The following is a 27,907-nucleotide window of genomic DNA, read 5'->3' as shown; positions in this document are numbered from 1 at the left end:
ATAAACATTATAAAGTCTGGTCACTTTGATGACACTATATAAACTATAATTATGTCACAGAAATGACCGGACAATATGATATTTATATATATATAATTATATACACAAATTTTATAACATGTGGTCACTTTGGTAACTGTATAACTTTTATACAGTGTGATCAAAACGACCGGATAATATAATCAGCATAGTCATCAAAATAACCGTCTGATATATTTCTATGTGTAACGAGCAAAGTTTCGGGACTTATTTAAAAAACTTTCACACCTTAGTTACCGGCCCCTTTTCCAAGCTTTCTGGCCATTAATATAGCGGTGTCACCAAAATGACCCTTAAATATATATATATATTCACGGTTATTAATATATATATATATATATATATATATATTCCAATGTAAACACCCCATACGTGAACGATTTGGCGCGCATAGCGCGCCATATACGCTATCCCATTTAAAAAAAAGCATGTAACGTTTAATTCAACTAATCTGTTGGTCATATCATCATTATGATTCCGTGTTAAAAATATCCTCGCCTAATAGTTCAAAGTGAAAAATTAATCTTAATGATTCATATAATATTACGTCGATAACCGGATATCGACAATTTGTGAACAAATTACCTGTGTCATACTAGATTGTAGATGGTATTGGCAAAAATTATTGTAATGGGTTATTATCATCATGTTCATTTCCCGTTGCTGTATGATGTTGAATCAATCCCTGGGTCTGTTGTATGAGAAATTTTCAATTAAAATATGAGGACCTCATCTCCAATTAATTCTACGCAACTGTATTTGACAAAAACAACAATGAACGCACTATTTAAAAAATAGAAACATTCTAATGTTCTCTTCTTTATGTGTTTAAAAAATGTTTAATTTCAGGAAATTTCTTGTGTTATTAGAGAATTTTTGAGAAAGAATTTTCTTTCAGTTGTGACAAACTTCAATGTAAAATCTAATAGGGTCGAACATTATTGGTTAAAATCTCATACAGCTGTAATTTTTCTACCTCAAAGACGCCGGCAACATTCTGGTGGAAAATATCAGGTGACATTTTTAAAATCAAAAGTAGAATAAGACCAAATTATCTGTTTGTCCATGACAAATCATTTCCTATTTAATTTATCATGAATAAACGCATGTATAAGAAATATATATTCATATAGAGTATGAATACACGGGCTGTTTCTTAGATTAGCCTAGAAGCTCGTTTCGTAACTGGCGCGGATTTTTCTGAGAGATTGATGATGTTTGATTTTCTGTACTGCCATCTCCCATGACATACGCGTACCCTCTCTTGTGAACGTTCACATGAAAACACATTCTTTTCACTGTTTACATGCACTCCTCCATGACAATTTCCATTGCTTTCTTTTTTTTTTTTTGCTAAAGGAAATTTCTAAAATACTTGTGTTACTGAAGAAAAATAGGTTAACCACGCGTTAACCATAGTTAACTTAACGTTAACTTAATTACAAAACTGATCATAAAAATAGAAAATATAAAAATTTTTCAAATAGTTTTTTTTCTATTAATAGAAAATATTCATGGTAGAGTTTCAAACATATTCCAAATTGATTGAACTTTTTGTTTTGTTATCGTACATTGTAATGAACAGTTTCAATTGAATAAATACCTCGAGCCGAAGCTCCATAGCCTGGAAATTCCATAGCACTGCACATGCTCTTTCGTTTGCGGCCATCGTCGTAGTACATTTGAGCGTACAGGAGAAATTATCGTCATCAGATTTCGAAACATCGCTTCCCTTCACTGTAATTTCAATATTCGTATAAAATGATCAAATTCCATAACTTTTCAATCAATGGTTGTCAATGATCTCTACGGGTTCAATCACATGCACTACACAGCTATTTACGCAACTAGCGGCATGATTTTGAGGTTACGTCACCTGAGGAAATGAGTAAATGTTGGGAAATGTAATCAAAACTAAGCGTAAATACTTTGCCTAAATTATTACAATTAGAAACGAATTTGGTAAATTATCTGTTTCACTAATTATAAAAAAAATTGTGGAGGAGCAGAAGAATATTTGGTGAATTCTGAGCGACTCCCTGAGGAGATTTATACATTTTTCAATCGGGCTGGTATACATAAGCACTGCTTATTAAGCAGCATTCAAATCATGGGACTTTCAGTATAAAACGGTGCGTTTGAGTTTTTTCCTGAATCAATTGGTAATTTAATCTGAATTTTGCCGTTTAAATCATGAGCGGTAATATCAATAGTTTCGGGAAAATTGCCCCTGCCAGCAAATCAAGGAGCATTGAAAAACCAAATTTATCGTCAACTGCCAAACAGGTGATGAATATACATACAACTGCTAGTGAAGTTTTGGAAGTAAATGTGATAAAATATGTGTATAACTAAAACTTTTCTATTATATAAGAATAGTCGGAAAAATATTGTGAACATTTCAGCTTACATTTTTTAATGATAAATATAATTGTTTTAACCAACAAGTTCTTAACATTTTTCCACAAAATTACTAATTAGTAATATTTGTTATGAGGCCCAACTAACCCAGTTCTAACAGGCCTAGGCCAGTTAAGTGATATTTACTAGCCTGAGAACGAGAAAGAACGAGGTTAGATCGGACCTAGTGGCAAAAACTATTCTCCTTAATTGTAATATTTCTTCATTATTTTTTTTTAGAGTATTCCAGGGGCCTCGAGCGACCGTGTTGTAATAGATAAGCAGGGAACTACAGTGGCAATAACAGTAAAGACGAAGGGTCCCAAAGCCACTCAAAAAATGCCAAAAGCACTATCGGCGCAATCAGAATCCGGCACTCAAATTGAGTGGAAAAAGCGCTCATCAGTATTAACTGAGAATAAGAATAATTGGCCGGGTACATTCCGAGAACAGACGAAAGCCTCGTTGAAACAGAGCCTTCACCACGTTAACAAACGAATGAGTACTTCAAAAACTAACCGAACATTGACTGCAGATTATAGAGAACCTAGAAAATCTAAGAATAATTTTTCATCGGCGAACCCCTCAGTCTCATCCATTGAGAGTGGAGATAGTACAGAGTCTGTTATCGTTACCGATAAAGGGGTTCAATGTGGAACCTTATTCCATTCTTCTAACAACCATTTCAATTTATTAAATCCCATTCCAACAATTGGCTTTTTGATGAAGGAGCTTGAGAGTTTAATTAAGGATAAAAAATCTAGTGGAATTTTGTACGAAATGGAGCAAGCGTTGTTGAGAATACCTAACGATAGTGGAAAATCAGGCCATGCTGTGAGTTGTAAAGTGTTAATAATAATAATGAGACATTTTAAAATGTTGCAACCATAATTTCATTTTTTTTCACAAAGCTGTTTGCATGAATGTAGGCAAACGAAATTTCATTTGAAGAAATTTGAGATTTGTCGAAAATTTCCAACTGACAAATTCTCACTTTTCATGTCCATTTTACTATTTTACTGTTCATAGGATGTGGAGACAATTCTCAAACATACCCACGCCAGTGCGACAATGCTAGCAGCTACAGGTAAAGAGATGCAGACTACTTTGGAAGTAACGCTCAAGCAACAAGTCATTCTTCAGCAGTAAGAAAAAAATCTTTCACACTTTAACCTTTTTTCACCATTATTTTTATGAAATTTCATTACCTATCTCAATTTTTAACTTGAATTCTACATCGAAAGTTCAGCGGAATTGTTTTTCCTTGATAACTCGTTAAACAAGCTCACCTATTATTTATTAAACGTTGTCTGGTTGGTTTTATTTTTGTCATATTAGTGGAAAATATTTTGAAATTTACATACTGTGTTGCAGAAATTACCCGGACAATTCTAAAAAAGATAGCTTATCATAAAAATATATAATAACTCATCATTTTAAGCTGCTAGAAAATAGCTATTCTGTGTGTGTAGGGCCTACCAAGGTTCTATGAAAAGTTAAATTATATAATTTACCCTTAGCAACGGCTATATAATAATCATGAAGAGATAACTCCTTTTTGCCACTTGATATATGCAAAAAATTATTCGCTTTACCAAAGTCTAGTTGGTAGAAATAATAGTTGATTAGAAATTTTAAATATTATTTCAAGAATTTTGAAAATAATTCCATAAAACGAGTGAGATCGCCTTCTGGAAAAAAAAGTTTCAAGACCTTCTTAATAAAAAAAATTCGTTGTCTCACTTACATTTTAGATATTCTAAAACAAGCATAAATTGTGAGTATATGACAGCGAGGAAGTGAGAATGAACATGTCCCTGAGTGATGATTTCCATCATCCATCGACATCAATGACTTAATGGTATGATTCCGTACGGCTAGAGAAAATGCTCAAATCTTTGTATGTCCTCTCATTTCTTGGAAAATCAATCTCTCAACTTCAATTTTTACATTGACGATCTGCCAAATGGGCCAATTTTTTGCAAATTCTCGAAAATTTCCTATGATGATGTATTTTTGAAAAAAAAATTAAAATTAACATATCTTGAATACTTATTTAATACATATGTTCATTGATTGAGACAAAGTACATCGAGACGAATATTTTGAGAGGTGAAAAATTGAAATCGGTTAGATACTTTTCAAATTTGAGGCTTTTTCTTGCTTTTCATAAGTTCGCTTAATTTGGCTCGCAAAATAAACATTTTAAAAGAAAATTGAACAGAATGTTCGATATCCCTGCTAATAATTGAGATAGAGATATTCGCCTGCGCTCATTTTTCTTCTCTTTTTGGACTACACTTTTTGAAAATCAATAAAGAAAGAACTTTTAAAATTTACATGCCAGAATGGTGCTGACAATTGGGGCAATGGCACACCATATATCACATATATTACACTGTAATATGTATACATATTCCTGTTTTTCTGTACATATTTGTTTCAGTCGATTCAATTCGAACAGATTGAAGTGTCTGTTTTTAACAAAAAAAAATGATTCAAAAACCAATGCCCTTTTCTTCACAGCTATTCCATAAATCGCCCTGAAATTTTGCAGTCAACTAGTTCTCATTGGAACTTATAATATAAGAAAATTTCACTTTTAAACATTATTTTACCCACTTCATTTCCTCGACGTACATGGTCACAAATGGCTATGCTGGCAACACTTTCTAATTTGAAGTTTCAGAAAATCCCGCACCATTTTCAACCATAACTAGACTAAAAATATCAGGACTGCAATTATTGTTCACAATACGGGTAGTGAGTTAGTATAAAGGTTTGTTCGAATGTCCGTCTCTTCGATAGTTAAAACAAAGAGATAGTTAAAAAATATCACGAATGCTTCAGTTGTAATTATTGATACCTATGAAGTGATTTTGAATTTAAGATTCGTAGATTGGGAAGGAATACAGTCTAGGAGGCTCTAAAATACACAGATTGAGACAGTGTCCGACTGCCAACAGGCAAACGGAAATAATCAGAAATTAGTAGTTGAAAGAGAACAGCTGATTGAACGAGTCCTCAACGAGAATCGCCATTGGTGTCAACTATATTTTGATTTTCAATTTCCAGTCCGATGAAACCCATCTCAAATACTCAAAATGTATATAGCCATTCATATCTATTTTCAGAAATATCTGGATTTTCATTCTTTTTAGGGTATTGTCTAAGCCTTCATCTCTACGCTTGAGCTATAATGCTGAATTTTATGAGGAATTTTTCGTTGCTAATAAAGTGAATCCAATTAATCATGTATACGGTAAATTAAGCGGCACGTGAAAACTCACGATATCAGGGAAATAAATTTAACTGCGGTCAAAATTGATAGTCAACTCATCGAAGAACACATGTCACTGTAAACAACATTTGTTAATAATTATTTATTTATAATCACGAGAACAGTTTCCGCAATGCAGTATCCATTCGAAATTTCATAATATGTTAGACTATTTTACAAGATAAAAATCAAATTAAATAGATTGCGTTACGCATATAATACATGCGAATTTTACCTTAAGGCATGTTATATTGATCAAAATCTTTTTTTCCTCTATGACTGAATAGCATCAATCTAGGAATCTAACTATTAACACCTAACTGGATTATTATTGGCGAATCAACTTCACAGGTTGATTGACTACTATTGTATAATTATCAACAGGCAATTGGAAGAGAAGTCTCTTCAACTCGAGGCATCGCTCAGTCGAGAGGCCGACCTCAAGGCCCTTGTGATAGATCTTCGCCAGAGACTCACAGAATCGTCAAAATTAGATCTCATGAATAAAAAACTCCTCAATGACCTCAAAGAGAAAAACGAAGAAAACCAACTCCTGCAGAATATCATAACACAACTCAAAACCGAACTTAATGAGGAGACGGAACTTGCGCGACAGCGTTGTCTCGATTGTCAGTTCTTCGAAATGGAAAAGGAAAAATTGTCTGTAATATCCTCTCTTAAGGATTCCCAACTAATCGAACATCGGAAGTCCATGAAAAACCTCCAGAATCTGATCGGAGATCAATTGCTCAACATCAAAAAGTTTCTAAAACCTGAAAATGTAACTGTGAATCAACCCCGCAATTTATCTTTGATGGTAAGCGGCGGACGAGCCTCTTCGTCTCCTGTTCGTACCGTCAACAACTCAATAATTTCTTTAAATAATAACCGACATAACGATGTTGACGTCCTAGAATCCTCCATTTCTACGATTGATGGGACACATCCTCACACAAGTATAAATCGTAAAATGTCAGTACAGTTGGAGACTCTAATGAATGAGTCTGAAAATGAATGTCAAACAGAGAAATTTACGGAGAAAACCCACTTAGAATTAACGTCATTCAGAGCGGATGAGGGGTCACAGTCTGATTCTATATCGAAACCTAATGAAGATGAATTTATTTATGATCTTCGTAACGGTATTCGTGATAGTAATTATGATGAGATGGATCCGCAAGTGAGGGAGGTACAAATGTCGAGAGGGAGAGTCTCTCTGGATGAGAGAATTGAAGCAAGCAAGGGTCTAAAAGAAATCGAGATGATGTATGAAAATACTAGAATTAATAGTAAGATTGAGGTGAGAGTACCAAGCCCTCCAAGAAACTATCCACATCCTGACTGGAGTGATAGTTCGCTGCCAACCATGAGCATCTCCTCTAACTTATTGTGATTAACAAGTAGACAGTAAAGGATCTTTGAAGAGATTTTACACTGGATTATTTTCTTTATACTTTTACGATTATTTATTGATTTCAATGGGCGGATTAAATCAAAGAGTTTATTTCATTCGAGTGAGGAGACTGTGCAGGGGAGATATTTTCCTTTGGCTGATCTGCTGAGAAATATTAAAAGTGAATTAAAGAAGTTGAGAATATTTTCGAAAAAATAAAAGTTTCAGAGAAATTAATTAAAATAGCGTTTAGATTGAGAATTTTATGGATCATTAATATAGGGTCGCTACTTTTTTTTACAAATTCAGGAATTCATAACTCATGTCAAAAAGTGTTTTTAAGAAGTATCTCTTTTAGCAGACTTTCCACTAGAAGCTAACATAATGTGTAACATTTTTTTTTAAATTTCTTATCTCTATGGTTTACAATCTGTGGAATATAATATAAGTTCCATTTTCACGCATTTTTAAAACAAACATTGCATATTATCTATATTTTTAAGGCACAGTCGACCAGTCTATTAGTTGGAAAAATTGTTAAATGAAATAAATAAATAACTTCAATAATGTTGGTTGCGTCGATCGTAGTAGTTTGATGAGTACTTGCTGCCGCGATCGCTTCCAGTATCATCCGGATATTTTTCTTCAGCTTTGTAGTGAAACTCGGGAATTGATGCAACTTGTCCCTGCCAGTATCTTGTCCAGTAGAAATCCTCTGGATTTACTTCGTGAGGGTGTTTGGCATTTCTGAATACGTGTACGCAATATATCAAACTTCCAATCAAGGTTGCAAAACCGAATATCAAGAAAATTATCCCAAGAATCCTGAGGAAACGATTAAATAATGCAATTAATCTATTATTGAAAGTGGAATAGGACATTAATGGCTGTGGGATTTCGATATTATTCGAAATGGAATATTTTAATTTCATCTGGATAGAAAATGTGAAAAGCTACTTTCAAAAGAATTTTTTGATGTACTGAAAATATTTTAATAAAATATTTGGACAAGGGGTCACATTGATGACGGAGAACTAATTAATTGATTAACCACCCGATTTTCATTAAAATATTATGTTTGTTTGCGATTGTGTAATTGTCAGAACGAAATTAAATTCTCTGAGCATTATCCACGGAGAATTAAATTGAAAAACTATTATTGAAAAATCGAAATTAAAATGTTTCTCTGCAAAAGTTGGAATAATCTGAAAATAGGTTATGGTTAGAACGTATCATTACCAGACTATAAGTGGATGAAAGATTTGTATGACTATAACGAAACCAAGTGTAATAAGAATAATTCCCAAATTGATGAGCAGCAGGAGGCAGCACATCCCTTTTGTATTCGGGCAAAAGGGATTTGGTGTTGACATGGTTTCAACGACGAGTCCCCCATGTCTCGCAATTTTCGTTTTCACAGTGGAGCCATTAGACAGTCCGGATCTCGCTGAGCCATAACTGTAATTACTCAACGCTCCGTGGCCATATTTTGAGTTTGCCAGTGGACTATGATGAGGCAGTGTGTTACTGTAAATTTACCAAGGCGCATTATTATGTAATTATTAAGTTATCAATCTTTGAAAAAATTGTCACATATTTTTGCGGTAAAATACTCTTGGGAAGAGAGTGCAGTTAACATTTCGGTTCTAAAACGACTCATTACTGAAGTAACTAACAATGAAAACGTCAAAATGCCAAATTCTAATTGTCCTATTTGAGGTAGGCCATAACTTGAATCCAGCAATGATTTTATTATTATTTGAAAAACTTGTTCTGAGGATATGGTTTTCGTACATGAAGGTACCTCTGAGGAAGAACTTTTAACAGTTCTTCGACTCAATTACCAGCTAAAATATTATATCAGATGTAGAGGTGATTGAAAAATCTTCATATAAAATTCAACTCCATATAAAAGTACTCGGTTAGTCGGGCCCGTAGCTTAAAGCAACATATGCCACATGATTTTGATAAGATACGTTCCCACAATACGTTTCATTGTCCTTGTAGCATATATTACTGTAGTAACATATTTGAACATATTTTATTATTGATGATAAAGTACATAATCAAAATAGTTTTCAGCCTCTGTAATATACATTGCTAATATAACTATTCCATCCTTTCTGACACCGTGCATGCAACAAAATATTTTTGTATTTAATTGTAATAATTAATCGGAAGTGGAATGTTTTATTTCTTAGGTGCTACATTCGATTACGAATCAGAATTATGTGCTTGATGTTTGCGAAAGAGGACATTTAAGTCTTCGCTTTTGCTGGCGGTTCTGTCGCGTGTTTCTAGAATGCCCTTGTTTTCTGTCTTTCTTCAAAGTGTCTCAAATGCCAAAATAGGAAAACCGTTTCCAGAGTCAGTGGTGGTCCCGGCTATAATTGACGTGTGACAGAAATAAAGCTGCGGAGAGTTTTGGACAGTCAGCTTGACGATCCGCATATGCTTGAATGACATAAGGAGGGAGGGGTAACGAGAAAAAGAAAGAGGAGAGAAAACAGAGTGGAATGGGGGGAAACTGAAATTTGTACTGCATTTATTTACTTTGAAAGCTGTAGTTTGGAGTTAAATGTGAAAAGAGTAACTGCAGTACCCAGGATTTGGCCAGGAAAAATCATTGTTCAGCAATCCTGATTGCTTTCACTATTGATTGGTTTCAAGAGTTGCAGAATCAGGTCTATAGATTATTTGTATATTCAATTCAACATCGTCAAGTTTTCCTGAATCCGGATCTGAGTCTATGTACGTCAGCGGGCATGTATTTGCAACCCAGTACAAATGCTGTTTTCAAGACCACAACGCCTCGATTTGTAAAATGGAATGTCCAGGGAAAACGCATGTCGTCACTCCTGGTATGATCGATCCCTCTCGTAATTTGGAGCCGCTCGCTTATTTGGAAGAAAATTAACCTCTTATCTGAAGCGCGAAACATCTGAGCACGTGTGTAATGAAATGCGGGTCCATTATATTTAACGAACATGGTGATTCTTTTCGCCACCGGTGAGCATCTATAATCTTACCGAATTGTAGGACGCCTTGGCTATCAGTATGATTCACCTTTGTTCCATTCCATTTGGTGTGCAGGAGTTGAATTTTTCAGCGCCCCCTTTATTAAATCTTCAAAGGTGTGGACCGTGGACGAGTGCTCACAACATTCTTCCTTTCTCGAAGCATCTCTCATGTGCAATGCTTCACTGTAGCACAACTAATAGTAGAAAACATGTTTTTTTGTTTTCCATTACCGACTTGGCTAGTGGTCTCTTTCCAATGTTCGTTGTAGCTCGGTGACATTTCGTTTCACCAGACTGATTGTTATGCCATATTCTTCCAATCGCGGTTCACTCACACCCCTGACTCGACTCTGCTGTGATTCAGGAGGATAGACTCTTTACAAGGTAATATAAGATCAATTCAGGTTTTCGTAGAATGGGAGTCTGACTCGTCCTTCCCCTGACGTCAGCTCGACGGCCTGTCCCTAAGTGAACTCGCAATCAATGTCTGATTTTCATCCCTCTCGCCATTTTTTTATACGACACTTCTCTTATGTGTTCACCAGCTAATGAGGGGGAGGTTGTGGATTCAGAGTGGTCAACTCACCACTTTATTGATCGATACGATCAACGAACTCCTATCGTAGTTGTCTGATGCCTTCTGCTTGAGATATTTGCTGGGTACTAGTTTCTTTTCTGTCTGCTATCCTTAGAATTTGTACCCTTTACATATAATTACATTATTTGGGCTTAGCTTATCGCAGTTCAATCATTTTGCAAAATTCTCTAAACTCTGAAAGCAGTCTTTCGATGTTGTTGTGCACATTTCAGGCATCCTGGCTTAGCATAGCAATTCTTGATGGTACGGTTTCCTACCATCTGTACTTGATAATTCTTCGTTTATTTTTGTCTGCTTTATAATTTTCTGGTTAACAACTTTAGGTTGGAGTTATTTGAATGTAACTTCATTTAACATAACTATGTAACTACCCTATGGTTGGTTTGTTTCATTTTATTCGTGGGGGCCATATCAAAATACGCGATAGCATCACATGCCATAAACCTTACTTTCCATCTTTTCTCAAACTTTTCTTAAATAAGTTTTTTGAAATTGCCAGACAAAGTTGGTTATCTTCCAAGGAGAAGAGCAGAGAGTATCACGATAAAAAAATTCACCCTGGAGAATTTAACATAGGTGATCAGGTGTTAATCAAACAATTTACAATAACGTCTACTAAATCAAAGAAATCAGCTACACGAAGTAAAGGTCCATTCAAAATGGTCAAAGTCCACCAATAATCTAATGGTACATATCCAAATCGATAAGAACAGACTAACGAGATATCATACTAATCTTCAAAAAAATTATTTTTTAGATGATGACTCTGATAATTTTGTTACTCTAATTACTCTAACTCTAAAAACTCAAATTACTCCCATGTCCCTACCTACTACAATGTCCAATAACTTCAAATCTCTAGTGGAATTTTCTACGATAATTTTTCTCGTTTCAGCACGATTATCTAACTCGAAACTGACTCTTTCAGCACATTTAAACGTTACGTTTTTATTAAACGCCCATTTCATAATCGAGAATAATTATGACCGCATTGTTCGAATTAGTAACACAAAGACTACACACACATACCTAAAATTATAAGTTTCAGTTCTTCTTACAATGGTAACTCTTCAATTATTCTCCATTTTTTAACTTTCCAACTTTTAGTTAATTTAAACTTTGAACGGAATTAATTGCAAGAAGAAGACAAAAGACGCAATTTCAACCATTAAACTTTCATAAGTTGTGAAGAGTCAGATCTTAAACTCGCAGGAATTGGAGTAATTTCAAAATTTGGCTGAAAATAGTATTATATGAGTAAGGCCCGCACACGGAAAAGCCACTGACAATTTTCGGCGGCGCAGAGACGAAGACGGAGAGCAAAACAACAGCGGAGGTATGGTCAACATGGGAACATAAATGAAGGCAAGAAATTGTTAGAGTGAGAAGAAGGATGGCCGCACGTTAGAGTGCTTGGAGATGAGACGACGTATATAGAGAGGACAAGAAAGCTGAAGCATATTATAAGAGAAAGAGCCGAAGGCCACTGAGAAAAGGAGTGGAGCAGTGAAGGACACTTTTCTGACCCATATGAAATTATATTATTATCATTCAGTCCATGTGTACCCTATTTCGGGGTTACATCATATTTTTGCGGTATCATGGGCAGCTTTCCCCTCCAATCGTGTCGCCTTTACCCCAGGAACTGCCCGCCACGTACACTCTCCTGATAACTAAAGGAAACTGCGTTCAACAACCAAGCTTCAGTGAGGAAAGTTTTTCCGGCATTTCCCGACGATTTTTGGTGTCTACACTTCCATTTGATGATTTAGAAGATAACAATTCCAATGCCCTAAGCCGAACTCGAACTCACGTCTCTCGGGTTGTGTCGTCCGACCGAGCGCTTTGACCAATTGGGGCACCGTTATCGGTCATATAATGAGGTGTACCTTGATGTACGGTAGACTCGAGCTATCAGTCTAATATCACTCGAGATATAAATAATCACTGTTGAGAGTTGAACAGTTATATTTACTGTATTTCTTGTTGAAGGCTTTATAATAACACAGAGTTAATGATGATTTTTAATGATTCATAGGAGATAGGATTATAGTTTTGATTAATTAACTTGATGACTTGGTTATCACAAAACTAAAAGATGTATTTATCCCGGTAACTCCAGAGCGAACTGGAAGATATACAAACGAGAGAACACTAGTTGGACATCACATGACAGAGCAAAAACGCTAAAGATAACTCTGTCTTCTAAGAGGTTTTCGGAGACACTCTTTGGAATAATTGGTGGAGAGATTTTTGAGGATAGAGGGAGATTTCTCTCTGTTAACCCTAAAAATGAGTATTTTTCCTTGGTGAAATGCGGCCCGTCCCTGTTATTCTATTGCCCCTTCCTTACCTTCCGAAGATGGGAAATTTGGACTTGAACCTCTCACATTTGAGCTATAATTCAAACCGTTGGAGGGAAAAACATAAAGTCAAGTCAAACACAAAGATCAAGTCATAAAGCTGTGCAACACAGCGTCCCTTCCATATCGGCCTTTACGACATCTAGGTAGAAAAACTACTCAATAAACTGATCTTTGAAAGAGTCCTTAGCTGTTTGCTGGACCCTATATTTTTTTGGGAAATATACAAAATTAATATTTCGGAGGATTCATGCGAGGAAGATTTTTCCCCAACAAATGCATGGTCACATTTGTCATCTTTGCTCAATTGCTTGAGTGGAATATTTCCGATATTTTGTTGTATTAAAATCCGCGATGAGGATTTAGGACACGATCTCTGCTCCCCCTACCTTTAGTGTTTCTCCACCTTTCCCTATCACTCTTATCTTTAATGTTGGGCGAATTTAATAGTGTGTTAATAATTGATTTCCTCCTTGAAACCTAGATTCTAATTCTTTCTTTTCGTGGAAGACGAAACAAGACGTTGTATGATTTTTTCTTCACACTTTTTATTTTTTGGAATTCGTATATGCTATATTTTCATTAGCGATAGGAACAAAATGTAAAGGCCTAAGAATGTATCCACATGACAAATAAAAATATAAAAATATCAATTTTAATTCTAGTTTTCCAATTTCCTTAGATTTCTTATAGTATTTTTCCTGCCTGTTATTTTGCAACATATTGAGACGAAAAACTGAAAAATTCATGACCACGTTATATTCTCAATTAGATAATATTTTACCCTTCTTTTGTAGAATTCAAAAATAATTCACCTAAAATCTGGTGTACTTCGATAATCTCCACTGGTAATGTAAATTTCAGAACTTTGTGCATGATTACGAATTGCCGGAGGTGAGTCCCTTAAGTCTCTTTCAGATCCTCTTTTGTCTGTTCGTCCAGTCTGCAAAATAAAATAGGAGCGATTGAAAAACTGAAATAATTTGTATTATACGCCAATACATTCCTTGACCTTAATTCAGAGGAGAAGCCGGTCACGTTTAAACTGCTTCAAAAATAACAGATTTCAAACAATAAATGTCATGAAAGGGCAATCTGAAGCTGATTCGTATTCATCCGCAACACTTGCAGCGAGAAGAAATTTATTCAATTCAGATTTGGAGATTAGAGAGAAATCCCTATAAGCTCGAGGTTACTTTCAAATGAGCATCTGTTGAGTGTGGTTTTTCTTGACCTTGTCGCTGGATGTACTTCTCCGTAAAATACCCCGAAAATGATGGAGGCTCCGGGATTGCGTACAAACCACGGAGTTCGTCAACTTCACCATCGTCCTGCGAGAGTCGCCTGAATAGAGAGATCCACCAACGGCAATTTACTCTGTTCCTGTAAAGGAGTCTTCGAGTCTACCAACCACCAGACTGTGTGATCATGCCTGTCTCCTAACCCGGTTATTGGTTGACAACTGTAAGTTTTTAACCGATTATAATCTTTATCGATTTTCAGTTCCTTCTATTTTCCCATTCCATTTGCGTGGTTCTATCTTATCTTGTCGTGATAATCCTATTTCGGCAGTAAATCAATAAAGAACTCTATTTAGTGATTATAAGAAAAATTCCCTCTCTCCCTTTGCGTCACTCTTCACTCAAACTCTTGTGTAACCCAGCATAGTACACTTCAGTGTTTGATCCCACACACTAAGATCCCATCCTGTTATGGTCTCTACTTTGACGTAACTGTACACGATCAAGGTAGCTCTTTTAAAAAAATCATTAATTGTCCAGCCGCCCGGAGGCGGTAACAACCTTATAAAACTTATAGATTGAACCATGTTATAGATGATTCCTCCCTTTTTCCTCTACTCCCAGTTCCGAATGCTCCATTTCATCATTCGACTTATTTTCCCTCCTACTATCACGTAGGAAAATGGTTATTTTGTCCAAATCCTTGCCCAAGCCTGGTAAAATCAAGTCTCGGTTACCAGCCCTGAGACTAGACTCCGACTGTAGTATACCGGGACTACCTTATTAACCCAAGTAGCCCAAGCCTGAGACAATCTTGATATACCAAAGCTTGGTAAACCGAGAGAGCTCCAAGCTTGGCCCAGATGTTAGGCTTGGCATTCAAGAAATCAAGAAATGTTATCTCGGCAAAAAAGATGAACTATGGAGATATCGTTCACCCTTTTTCTCAGGCAGATACTCATTGTTTTGTCTATTATTTAATACAGTTGATGTAACAATTTGAAAAAAAAGTATTATTCTTTCCCACAGACTAATTTTCTCGTTTTACTGTTAAATTCCCACTACATTGACCACACATTTTTGAATATTCAGATTTGTAATTTAACGCCTTTCTAGTGCGGATGCGCATATTTCTACCACACCATCACTTGAGCCTTCTTTGACTTGCACCACGCCTATGCGACGATTTCGAGCTTAGGGTACGCAAGCTTTTATTGTTATTTCCTAGTTCTTTTTAAATGAAGGTACCTGAAGAGGAATGCCTTAAGCATTCGAAATTTTGTGCAGTTAAGTATATTAGTGTCATCTATTTTCAATTTTTTATATGTAACATTAATAAACAATTTGACTGAGTAAAATGGCCGAAACTCATCAATTAAACGAAACTAAGTATGGTCGAAATATTAATTGGAGAATGTGATATATTGCATTTATGGTCGGAGTATATGTGTGTATAATCAGCATATATTCGCCTGTGCGGGATGCGTCATGATGAGTATCCGTCGCTTATTCTGGAAATGTTTTTTGACGATTTCTGAGACCAACGAGTTCGCCAAAATCAGCAAATTGGGGACGATTTGAGATGACATTGGAAAGACGCGTTCGCAGATAATCCATTTTTGCCACATTTTTGACAGATTTAGATTTCAGATCCGTAACGATGAAAAAACACATGAAGAAAAATATTCAGTAGTAATACCCCCGTGCTGCAAAATTATTGCATTGCATGAAGAGATGAATAACATTTTGAGAGCTACTAGTGAATATGCGGCGAAAATTTATACAAAAAAGTCAGATAAATTTTGAAGTGATTAGTTTTTGAGTCTTCGAAAATTTTGAAATTTCTACCGAGATTTTAAAGAGGAGACACTCAACAAACAATTAATTACTCAACTTTGATGTTTGAAAATGGTTAGCCAATTAAGCAATCGATTTTTTAAATAATTTTATGTAAAAGTATGTTCAATAACAAAAATATTTCGCAATTTTTGAGCTTGAAAGAAATTATTTACTACGGAGTTAACGCTCTCCAACAACAAATTTGTTTTGGAAAGAATTACATCTTAAACAGCTATAACTAATCAACCATAAGAGTCATAATTGCCAAGAAGACGAAAATTTCTCTGTTTTCGAGATTGAGCCGTCGGAAAGTACCTTATATGCATACAATGACAAATCCCCCCCCTCCCCAGCGCCTTTCTAATCAAGGCGCAAGTAACCAATATCTAAAAATAAAGATGGTGAATCGTAGATTACCATAGCATTTGGCTTGTGTGCTGTGCCGTACTCCGAGGACGTACGTACGGAAATGGTTTGATGACTTTCCTCGCCGTCTGTAGAATAGGCGTGATGTACGTCCCTCCCGTTCTGCATCTGGTATTCGCGGTTGTGACGCATTATTATCTCTGCGATGCCTGCAACTTTATTATATACGATGATTTTTATTTGTAGCACAGATACACTCGAGCGTGTAGGCGCAAGGTTAAACCACACCTGTGTACGACCTTCTTTTCAATTACCATAGGGGAATGAGTTTTCGGACACGGATGAATTAATAGACAGTTAGATTATTACGCTAATCATTTCTTTACTAAATCTGTTCAATAAAAAACGATGTATTAAACTGATTATTTATTACTTTATAGGTCCAATTATGTCTTTTAGAGACGATTCTTCTTCAATACATTAGCATTTTGAGCACTGTTCCATAATCAATTCTTTTATGGTATGTATAGTGAAAAATTGGTATGTTGTGCTCCAAGGGAGGACAATAGGGCATTTTAACCCGCGTGTGCGTAAAACACGCGCATGCAAACACGCGGGTTTGAATGTCCTACTTCTTTTCCTCGATGCACATTGTTTTTTCCCTTATCACTACACGGAAAAAATTTATATTTGTAAATAACGGGAGGAAAGTGGGTTATGTCATCCCGAGGATCCTCAAAAGCAACAGAAATTGGAGGGATGGAATAGGCCACTTTCTTCTCGCCACTTGGGGAGCAAAATCGAGCTTTCCGTGTAGATGTAACAGAAATTATCTTCTTGGACGTAAATATCTATTAGCGCTATCTTTGAACCCAGCAGTTATCTCCATGCGCAGAGAAAACAGTGAACATAAAATACAAGGTATAAAGGGTAACCCACATCGAAAAATTTGGCCTTCCTAACGTTTACAGACGACAACTACTTTTGTTTCTGCAGTTTTTTTTACATTTTTCTCAAACAACTTGAGTGTTGTACGCTTTCAGCACATTCTGGGAATAACAAAAGTTCTCACAGTGTGGTTGGTGGTTGTTGAATCCGGACCTACCTTACAAGATAGAGGGCAACCAAATAAATACTTACAACGACTACCGAATCGTGAAAACAAATCTTGTCGTTCTGGTCTTCCAAATCTAGAGGATCTACCAAGAAGGTAGAAAGAGGTGGGAGACCTATCGGACCAACGACCTGTCACCTGTTAAATTCTCCCAACAATCATCAATGGCACCACCTTAATTGCCATGAACTACGGTGCTGAATGATTCTCACGTAATCTGTAGCTCTTAAGTTTGATCAGGAAAAATCACTTTAAACCGGAACATATTATTTTCCTCTCTTTTACTGTTCGTAACCCTTCCTGGTGTGCTTTAGCACGTTATTCCGCACATCACGTTCTCAAATTCCATTCGTTATACAATCTGCAAAATCGAACGAAAACCTTTCATCCTGGGGATTACTTTTCATCTCCATTATTCTGTGAATGGTGCCATCAAGACCGTAACACCCACACGTCCCAAAAAATGAAGAGAGTGAAGATGGAACGACAACCGATGCAGCAGTGGTCATACATAACGATGGTTCTTATCGTCCTCAAATCTTCCTTTGCTTTCATGAGTGCAATATCGGAAAGATATTTAAACAGCTCTTGTCGTTCAAATTTTTATATCTATCAACGATGTGAAGCCACTAAAATATCGAAGCAACTTCGGATACACACAGAAGATGTTGAATAACTAATTTCTCGTCGGGGGGACTTATGAAGTTTTCGCTCCTGTAGATTACAAGTGTGGATGCGTAAAACATCATTTTGTAAACGGAAACCATAATTCGAAACTGTTCGAAATTATAATGTCATCCCTGTTTACGCCCGTAATTTAAATTAGGTCAGAACCTTGTCAATTACGGTTTCGATAACCGTAAATGATAATTTCCGAAGCCGCATATTATGATTACAAAGACCGTAATACCGGTTTCTATCTTGTAGAGTATGACTTCCTACTGCGTAACTCATCATTGTATCGTGATTTAGACTTCCCTCACCCAATTTACAGTCTCAATCTGATCAAATCTCAAATTGAGATTGTGAATATAATAGCAGTTATATACAGCAAGTTTTCAATACACTGTGCATAAAGTGACATTTTACTCATGCTCCGCGTTTTCTAAGCCCCAGTCCTCATAAATTATGCTGAAATCGTATATTTCGTGAGAAGTGCGGAAAGGGGATTTGTGGCGGATGGAAGGTTTACAGCACGAGCCGAAGGCGAGTGGTATAATTCCACATCCCAGGTAGAAAAGCGCAATGTTGACAATGGAAAAAGCCTTTAAAGAGACTTACTTTGTCCAGGCTGGACAAATATAGACTGATTTGAGCCTCAAATCAGTCTTGTTCAGTGAGGACTGTCATGAATCTTGCGGTGATGAGACTCATCAGAGTTACTCTGACTCAAGAGCTCAATAAGCTTTGATTGGATACAACTTAAAGCATATATATAATTGTATTCGAATTTTTTCAAGTTGAATTTAACATTAAAGAAATTAATTCAGGCACTTGCCTAAATTGCGCAAATTGCCTGCAAACATTAAATCTCATAGCCAAGAGATTCCAAATTTTAAGACTGGTTCCTGGCGACAATGTCTTTCCCCCTTCCCCATCTATTTCACTTGTTAGCTTACGTTATACTCCACAGTTATCATGTGGTGTACTCTAACCTAACAGTTGGCAGTATTCAAATGAACGTTTTTTTTTTTAAAGAAGTGAGTAAATCGAAAATGAGTAACAAATCACCATATTCTCATGTAAGAAAACATCGATTCTTAGTAAAGACTCATAATGATAATAGTGTCAATGAGCATGATGACGAAAAGAGTTTCAATAAGTTTGAAAAATTTAGTACGGATCATACAAATGAGACGCAAGATGATGTTGATGGATGTGTCCTAGTTATCACAGGACATGATAATTTAGGCGACATTTGTTACGGTAACAGTTTTCATCAGAAGTTACCATGTGATTCGAGTACTGAGAAATCGTTAAACCAACTGCTAAATGAGGAAGTGCTGGAAACGAATGAAAGACTGAGTCTATCAGCGACACAATCAGATAGGGACGTTTGTAATGTGGCTACATTATGTCTAAAAAAAAAATTAAACAGTGGGCTGTGAACAATATCGAGATATGCGGTAGCGTATGGGCCAAGTAAAAGCTTCGTCTCTAGCCAACAAATAAGGCTGAGAGCTACGATGTATCTATACACGACACAACTACCCCTTCCACTACCTCCTAATCGTATTCATTCCATAAAATACAAACGCCACAAGTTACATGAAATCTGTGCACAGTTACATTATAGAAATCGTCCTCACACTTTTCATTGATGCAAGTTTTCCTTCTTTTCGATTAATATTGACAAAAACACACCCATGGCAAGGGGCTCATTTCAATATTTTTCCGGTTTCTATTATCTTTCGGTTACATTGAAGTCACTAAGTTGGCAGCAGTTCGATCCAACCTAACCTGTGCCAAATTTGGTGTTGAGATGTTGCCATCAGTATATTCAAACTGTTGAATTGTAGCAGGGAAACAGACGAGAGTGTTTTATTTCTTCCCTCGGATTTTACGTTTTTTATTTAGTTCCATCATTATTTCCTTACTTGGCGCGGTTTTATTTACAGGATAATGCTAAAATGAAATTTGCCTAAGAATTAAAAGTGACCGTAGATAATCTTTGGCTGTAACTCTAGTTCTTGTGAAAAACCGCGCCAAGTAATTTGGTCCTGCCTCTACTGATTTTTTTATTTTCTTATTGAATCCTTTCGATTGATTCGTATCACTTTTCTTGGCGTTTTCATTTGCATTTTCTGAGTTTTTTTTTAATTTCTAGAAACGCCATACTTTGGAAAAACACGAGTTTTTACGGAATCAACTGAACGAAACTTTTACTTGGCTCAGTTTTTTTTACAAAAACACCAGTTTTGTCATTTGGGGTTATTTGTTCCAATCCAAATAAATTTTGATAAACGTATCATTTATTCCTAACTGTATGGGGGAAATTATCCTCTTGTTGTATAATTTTTAATTTACATTTACTGAATTTTATTGTTTAATAGCAATTGTTGCTAATCGTCAGAATAAGGATCTGTTAAACGTGAGTCGCGGTACACGTTTATCCTACCGTAAGCATAATTGTCATTCAGAATTTCCTTCCCTGCATAATGCAGATATGTGAGCTCAACAAATTGCAAGAGAAATTTAATGTCTTGAGAAATTGACCTCCAAGAAAAAAAAATTGGGATAATAAATTTAGTTTTTGGCTGCACTTTGCACAGAAATGGTTTATTATCGAAAAAATTACGTCTAGGCCTTATTTTTCGTAAGAAATGTCATTTTCACGTGTTTTTATATTTTTTTTTGTCTTTACAAAAATAGACGTAATATGTTGATTCACAATCAACATTCACCAATGGCAGTGAAAGTGAGATGCTTGTAAACTTGAGAGGACGAAAAAATCGCCATCGATAATTTCAAAATTTTTTATCACCACTAACACTTCAGTTCATTTTTTTCAAGCCACTTATAGTTATCAAAAAAATGTCAAATGTCTCCTGGCACATCTTTTTAAGAAAAGCAATTTATAATCTCACTCATATATGAAATCTCGACACGACGTGGAGAGAAAATTAAAACATTTTTTGGACAACCTTGGGTAACCTACATAAATAAGCCAAAATGTGAGTAGTAATAAAAATTCGAAAAATTATTATTGATCATTTTTCTGCTCTTATGCTCATGAGTATCCGATTTCATCTTGCAATTAGTTCGGGTTGGCCTCTCCACTTTGTACCATAATAAAAAATCTGGGAAATTTCCAGAGGGTGCTGTCAAGGATTAAAAAAGTCTAAATTTTTCTGAGCCTCAATCGCGAAAAGAAACAGCAACAAAAACAAAAAGAGACGATCTTCGCGAGCATTGTTATTAGGCAAAATAATAGCGTTCAAAAAGATTTTTGACATGAAAAAAAAAATGTTGAGCAAGAAATGAATAGGTCTAGTATACATACACATGCACTTCAAACATCGTCTTTTCACGGTTCATAACATTCTACATCATTGTTAGGGAAAATTGGAAAATCAAGAAAATGATCACTTACTAAGCCTCCATTTATAATCAAAAACTCGGCTTCGCCTCGGGTCGGTAATACCCACGCGGATTTGAATGTCCTGTTTTCCTCCCATGGTGCACAATATACTATCTTTCGTATCTCCTATATTTACACCAATACTACACTTTCCTTGTAGTTATGACGGAATAGTATATTGTGTTTCAAGGGTAGAAAGTCGATACATTCCCCCCTACAGCGGAAAATTGTCCTCAAAGGTGGAAAGTTTTTACTTGTCAAATCCGCCCTTGGCAGCATCGTTTTACGCGAGGACGGGAAGTCCTTACTTCCCCTTCGGTCTTCAGGGAGCAACGATCGAATTTTCTGTGCAGATGTGTTGAAATGTAATATGATCAAACCGACGGATGTTTTCCATAGGCCAATTTTTTATTTTGCACTTTTTTCCGTATCCGCAAACGTTCAACTGCAAATATTTATTATGCCCTCAATGCTTATTATAAAAGTAGAAACACAAAAAAGAAGTTCGCCTGAGTCAAAATATTTCGAAACGTGTAGGACTCATTCCTCATTGGTCAACTCGAACCGCCAAATTCAAATTCGACACACGCATTGTGCAGTAGATCTCGTTATTATACAGCAACAAATGTGCATTAGGCATAAATGCAGACGCCAACTCTTAAAATGGAATGATGCGATAGTTTTCTCCCCACCCGGCATAAGATGTTCCCCTTCTGTTCCCCTGCTTGAAAGAGGATTGATGTAAGTAGAGGCTGAGTTCTGGAGGTTCGATTGACCCAGCGGCACCGTAGTACCGCACCGCACGAGAGGGAGGGCGCTGCCCGTCAGCTGACTCAGTATAGGCAGCCTGACGAGTCCGTCCCTTTAAATTTCATAGGTTGGAGACGTGAATCCGCATAGGAATTAGGCAGAGTGCGGGAAAAAAGGACTCATCAGTCCAACTGTAACAGTTTTTTTCATTTCCCGCTGCCACAGTTACGACCAGTCGAATGAGGAGATATTGTCGTCTGCATTACTAAAATGTTTGTTTTTTAAATTTATTATTAATATTTTGATTTTAAATAAACAAGGAAAAAACATTTTGGTGACGCAGCCGACAATATTCAGTACAATAATAATAATACAGTATATATATATACATAATTGATAATTTGAGTCATGGAAAAATGCAAACCGGAAACAGGAAATTTTTTGATTCGATAAATTTTACTTTAATAATTGAATAAAATTGTAATTGTGAATCGAAATTTTATTCCCATAGTTTTTATTCCCATTGTAGTGATTCACGCTATTCCGAGCCCAAGCTATTTCTGAAAGATAGGCGCAAAACTGGAGAAACAGTATTCATAGTATTGCACTATGTATTTGATCATTATTATCAGATATTTAATGGAAAGCGTCACATACCTATAAGGGAACCAATTTTCGAATACTCATTATAAAGAATGATTCATAAATAATTACTTGCAAATAACGACAAAATAATATATTGCGCTTCGAGAAGATGGTACACATGAAAATAAAGCTAACGCCCGAGTGGCGCATTTTATTGTATATTTCCGAGTGCAAGAGTCGGCAAGAGCTTCGCTCCCCGCGTGCAATTGTCCAGTTACGACACGCTGAAGTCTAAATAATAGGTAATAATTTCAATGTGACTTTAGATTCTAATTTAGTCAGTAATCACAATCGAAATAGTAAAACCACCTGAGTAATTTTTTTACTAAAATTCTAATTGTGGAACGTGATTAAAAGAAAATTGTTTTCCGCGAATTTCGGCCAATTAGGTAGATAGGAAAATTGGAATTTTTAATTGATTTCTCGTCATTTTGATAATGATTATATGGTTTGAAGATATTGTGTAATTTTATATTATTTTCAATAAGAAATGACTTCAAATTGTTCTGCGGATATATTCTGTTTCTGTGCATTATTAATATGGACTGAAATATATTTGCCTGTTGTTTCAAATAATAACTAGTGAATAAAAAATGATCGATACCCACCTTTTTATTTTATGAAGACGGTAAGAAACATATCTCATACAGCTTTTCAATTTTTACAATTTCTTATTTTAGAGAACTCGAAGAAAAATCTAAATTTGGAACTAAAGACTGTTACCACATAAGATTCACTTGCATTCCTCCTCATCTCTATATATTCTAGTCGAATAGTTTCACTAACTGATTGCTCCTTTAAATGTTTTACAATAATTCATGAAAAATATGTTAAAATTGTCAGAGATTATTTCTTTAATCCTTCTTGCGATGATTCTTCGTTATACTCTTTATCTTGTATAGAAATCACTTTTAGGACGATAATGACTTATGTAACATCACAAATCAATTAGCGATGGATACCATAATTATGACATGCTTTTCTTGGTGAGAACCGAACAGGAGAAAAAAAGTTGAATGGGATGGAATACTTGAGACGTATCTTTTCGTTAATTAATATATATGGCAATATATTAATGAAAATTCTTCCAGATTGTTATAACTGCGCAATACTAATGGCAGATAACTATACTTGCTTTGATGAATAACTGGGCACACTAACCAACATTAAGAACTGGGAGTGATATCTTGGAGGTGTTTCGCGTTGGATAGAGAAAGGTGACCATGAGACAACTATACCCCTTCGTTGGGATTTACTCCGCACACCTTGCGCCATAAAACCGTGGGCAGTAGAATGGCAGTGGGGACCAATTCGTACTTATATAGAATAAGTTGTTTTCGTAACGACAGTACTAATAACTTCTTGTTTTATTATTTGGAGATTTTTTCTTCATTGGAATGAGTGGATATGAGTGAGATCTCCATTGAATTCGAAGCGTTGAGTGTTAAGGAATTGTATGGGTCATATGGAGGGATTTATCAGGAAATTCAGTTCAAAATTATTTGACGCATGTTATTCAATGGGCCTAGCAATTGTGCATCACTAAATCACTTATTGAAATTTTGAAATTGAATGAGTAATAAACCGAGATGGGTCGTTCTCACTGATGTGATCCTTATTTCCTTATTATAAGAGTAGAAAGACAAAAATGAAGTTCGCCCGAATCGAAATATCTCGAAACGCGTAGGACTAATTCCTCATTGGTCAACTCAAACCGCCAAATTCAAATTGCGCGCACGCCGTGCGCAGTAGGTCTCCTACTTCGTAAAATGTAAACGATGGTGAGTAATCAATTTTGTTCCAAATCAAGGAATCAAGGAAGAAGGATCGTGTCTGCAATCTCATTGGTTGAAATGAGAATAACAAAAAAATTTTCTCAATTCTTTAATTTTTTGTGGTCCCGTAAATATATTTTCTTTGGAATAGCTTCACGGCGCGACAAAACTGATTAAGAGGAATTCGAAATGGTTTTATGGAAAGGTCCTACCCCAGAAGGGTCTTGTTTATGGTAGTCAAATCGTCTACGGAGTAATGAATTTTATAATAGGGTTTACATCGGGTAAAAAGAAAAAAGGTAAAGGAAAATGCGAGTATTTCAAAGAACGTGCAAATGATCAGAGAAAGACTTCTCCAATGGGATTTTAAAGGGGAAAACTGTTTTGAAGAGGGAAACTTAGGTCTGCAATGCATAGTGCCCAGCTTGTCCCACACCCCGGGTGTTTAAGAGCACTAGCTTTTTATTGCGCTGCCAATTCTGGTCATCTTTACCTTATTTAATTTGTTCTCGCGGGTTTTGTTAATTCAATTTACTTCTCAATTAATTCCAATTCTTAACTCTATTATCTACAGAGTTCGAATAGTTGGTGCGACATTTTGGGCAATGATTTTAATCATTCCCGCGGACTAGGAGGTGTACTAGGGATAATTATTTGGGGGAATTATATCACGAGGTACTCTACACACAGCGTACAAAAACGAGGCGCCACCATACTGTAACTCTCATCTTTTCTCGTATTATTCGCCAAACAAACGTTTCTAAATCTATCCAAATCAAAAGCTCCGAGAAATTGACCACCGCCGTATACCAGAGATAATAGGGGAAATCAGCAGCGCTTATGGCAAAGGTTCAACATGGATTTTTCCTTGCGGCGACTGCGGAACTAAAACAGAGGCCGTACCCGTGAATAAGGCAGGGCACGAGGCCGAGAGTGTCGATAACGGCATCCGAGAGGTCGAGATAGAGTGGGGGGAAAGAAGGAGAATGGGAGGCGAAAGTGGGGAATCTTCATGGGCGAAAAATAAGTGGGGAACATGAGAGAGATGTGGTCTCCAACTAATCCGTCCATTAATTAAAAATTAATCACTTCTCTCCTAATTATTATTAAGGGCTGAAACAAGCGATACTCGATGGAAAATGAAATCGTCCATCCATCGACACCCATTGCATCCCTTAATCTTCGTCAGAAAAAAATAAAAACATTGACGAAAATGCGCTGAGGGAAACCGAGTGGTGGATTTGTTTACTCTCTCTTTCCCTCTCATATGTTCTCAACAAACACATACTCTAGAGAAACCCTCCATTCCAAGAATTGACGGATGGAGTATTGGGAGCGTGTGAGAGCGAGAGAGCGAGGAGATAAATCCTCCACCGCCTCGAACCAAATGTGCGCCCAATTCGGCTTTTGAAAATCGCGAAATATTTTTTAGCACTATATGCTTGACAATTTTTTTTTCCACAGTAAAACAAAATTCTACTTTTTATTCTGTTGGATGAAATCGAGCAATTATGTTTGTTGAAAACATTCGCCACTTGTTTTTCCGCGAATTGAAAAACAAAGCCTGTATTGTTTTTGAATGCTGAGTTGAATTCTGTTCTTGGGCAGAACAACATCATTCAATCCGACGGCTATTTAAAAAATTAACGTGGATTTTTGGGTTTGTTTTTTTTAAATGGCGAGAAAAATTTCGTGTCGTGATGTGTGCGTTTTTAGGGGTTGTGATGTGACATCGTGGGATGGTGAGGCTGGACCTCTCTTCAAATTTCGTTTTGAAGACAATCGACGTTTTCTGTGGATCAATAATTGTGGTAAGTACACCTATGTTAATATTCATTTTGAAGAAAAGAGATGAATTTTTAATTGGCCGGCGGATTGTTCCACTGTCTCTCAGCACTCGCAATGTAATCGGTTTCCTTCAGCGCAATAACTTTCGTCGATGTTTTTATTTTTTTCTGACAGAGATCAAGGGATGAAATTAATGTCGACGGACGGAGCATTTCATCCTCCATCGAATCGCATTGGTTTTAGCTCTTAATATTAATTACAGAACGAATTATAAATTTTAAAATGGCGGGCAGGCAATTGATATCTCCACGAGTTTCACCCGTGCCGTCATTGTCACCGCGGTTTTTCCCTTTAAAAAAATCCAATATTATATATAGATATATATATATGTATGTCATTTGGCCACTTCTGCAACACTGCTTTATCTTTGAGCTATTTCAAAAGTGAAATCTCAAACTCAAAAACTGAACAGCTCTTCGCATGACCCGGGAGCACCACGTGGAGGTGGCTGTTCAAGGTTCCCAAAAAGTTGATAATTGTGGTTGGTAAATCACAACTTCCAAATGGCGCATCGCTGGATAATGCTGCCTGGTCGGATCACGCAAAAAGATAGTGTTCGAGTGTAAAATGACGCTCACCTCATGCTCTTCCTCCCTATGCACTTAAATTCCGCCTTGGTCCCATCCTGACCATGTTTTTTACAATTAAGTATTAACTCCACTTTCTCGGAGTTCGAACTAAGAATTTCGCGTTCGGGTTTTCGGCATATAGAAGGGGTTGCTAGAGTGGTGTCGAATTTGCAGTGGGACAACTCTCTCATGTGGTTCATTTCACACTTGTGGTCACTTTGGCAACCGTTGCCAAAATGACCAGTGCTTCCATTTACCAAATGCTGGAATTTTCCGTTAAGTTGCCAAAGTACACAAATCACCTACACATATATATATGATATTTGAAATTTTTTTTTATTATATTGGATTTTTTGAAAGGGAAAAACAGCGGTGACAATGACGGCGCGGGTGAGACTCGTGGAGATCTCAATCGCCCGCCCGCCACTTTAAAATTTATAACTCGTTCTGTAATTAATATTAAGAGATAAAACCAATGCGGTTCGATAGGAGATGAAATTCTCCGTCCGTCGACATTGGTTTCATTCCATCTCTGTCAGAAAAAAATGAAAACATCGACGAAAGTCATTGCGCTGAAGGAAACCGA

At 36.2% G+C, this 27,907-nt stretch overlaps 3 protein-coding genes across 13 annotated transcripts in view; 1 reads left to right on the top strand and 2 right to left on the bottom strand.

Moving 5' to 3' along the window:
- Positions 1-2,896, bottom strand: part of LOC105272333 (transmembrane protein 223) — a 23,237-nt gene extending 20,341 nt beyond the window's left edge. Inside the window, exons 1-2 of one of the 5 annotated variants that reach the window (XM_011314424.1) lie at positions 2,880-2,896; positions 1,643-1,776 (exon numbers count right to left, since the gene is read on the bottom strand). In XM_011314424.1, coding sequence (XP_011312726.1) covers positions 1,643-1,764 — 122 coding nt within the window. In that variant the 5' untranslated portion in view covers positions 1,765-1,776; positions 2,880-2,896. The other 4 variants (XM_011314422.1, XM_011314421.1, XM_011314420.1 and 1 more) reach the window with 4 other exon arrangements.
- LOC105272334 (uncharacterized) overlaps positions 1-7,454 on the top strand; it is a 21,543-nt gene extending 14,089 nt beyond the window's left edge. Inside the window, exons 1-4 of one of the 5 annotated variants that reach the window (XM_011314429.1) lie at positions 843-1,053; positions 2,680-3,273; positions 3,469-3,584; positions 6,104-7,454. In XM_011314429.1, coding sequence (XP_011312731.1) covers positions 2,779-3,273; positions 3,469-3,584; positions 6,104-7,112 — 1,620 coding nt within the window. In that variant the 5' untranslated portion in view covers positions 843-1,053; positions 2,680-2,778 and the 3' untranslated portion in view covers positions 7,113-7,454. Of the gene's footprint in view, positions 1-842; positions 1,054-2,094; positions 2,326-2,519; positions 2,612-2,679; positions 3,274-3,468; positions 3,585-6,103 lie in introns of those variants that run through there. The other 4 variants (XM_011314427.1, XM_011314430.1, XM_011314428.1 and 1 more) reach the window with 4 other exon arrangements.
- Positions 7,207-24,657, bottom strand: LOC105272335 (uncharacterized). 3 transcript variants are annotated; one of them, XM_011314432.1, is made up of 5 exons: positions 24,291-24,657; positions 16,591-16,754; positions 13,909-14,036; positions 8,352-8,639; positions 7,207-7,937 (listed from the first exon to the last, which is right to left on the bottom strand). In XM_011314432.1, exons 1-5 carry the CDS (start codon positions 24,352-24,354, stop codon positions 7,673-7,675), a joined length of 909 nt encoding a protein of 302 aa, XP_011312734.1. In that variant the 5' UTR covers positions 24,355-24,657; the 3' UTR covers positions 7,207-7,672. The 3 variants fall into 3 exon arrangements, with proteins under 3 accessions (XP_011312734.1, XP_011312737.1, XP_011312736.1); XM_011314435.1 differs by having other exon boundaries at positions 16,591-16,748; positions 23,738-24,314; XM_011314434.1 differs by having other exon boundaries at positions 23,738-24,313.
- Between the last annotated feature and the right edge of the window lie 3,250 nt (positions 24,658-27,907).

This window comes from Fopius arisanus, unplaced genomic scaffold (assembly GCF_000806365.1).
Source record: "Fopius arisanus strain USDA-PBARC FA_bdor unplaced genomic scaffold, ASM80636v1 scaffold00163, whole genome shotgun sequence".
Lineage (NCBI taxonomy): Eukaryota > Metazoa > Arthropoda > Insecta > Hymenoptera > Braconidae > Fopius > Fopius arisanus.
Note: the sequence above shows the minus strand (reverse complement) of the source record. Positions and strands in the feature narration are given on the sequence as shown.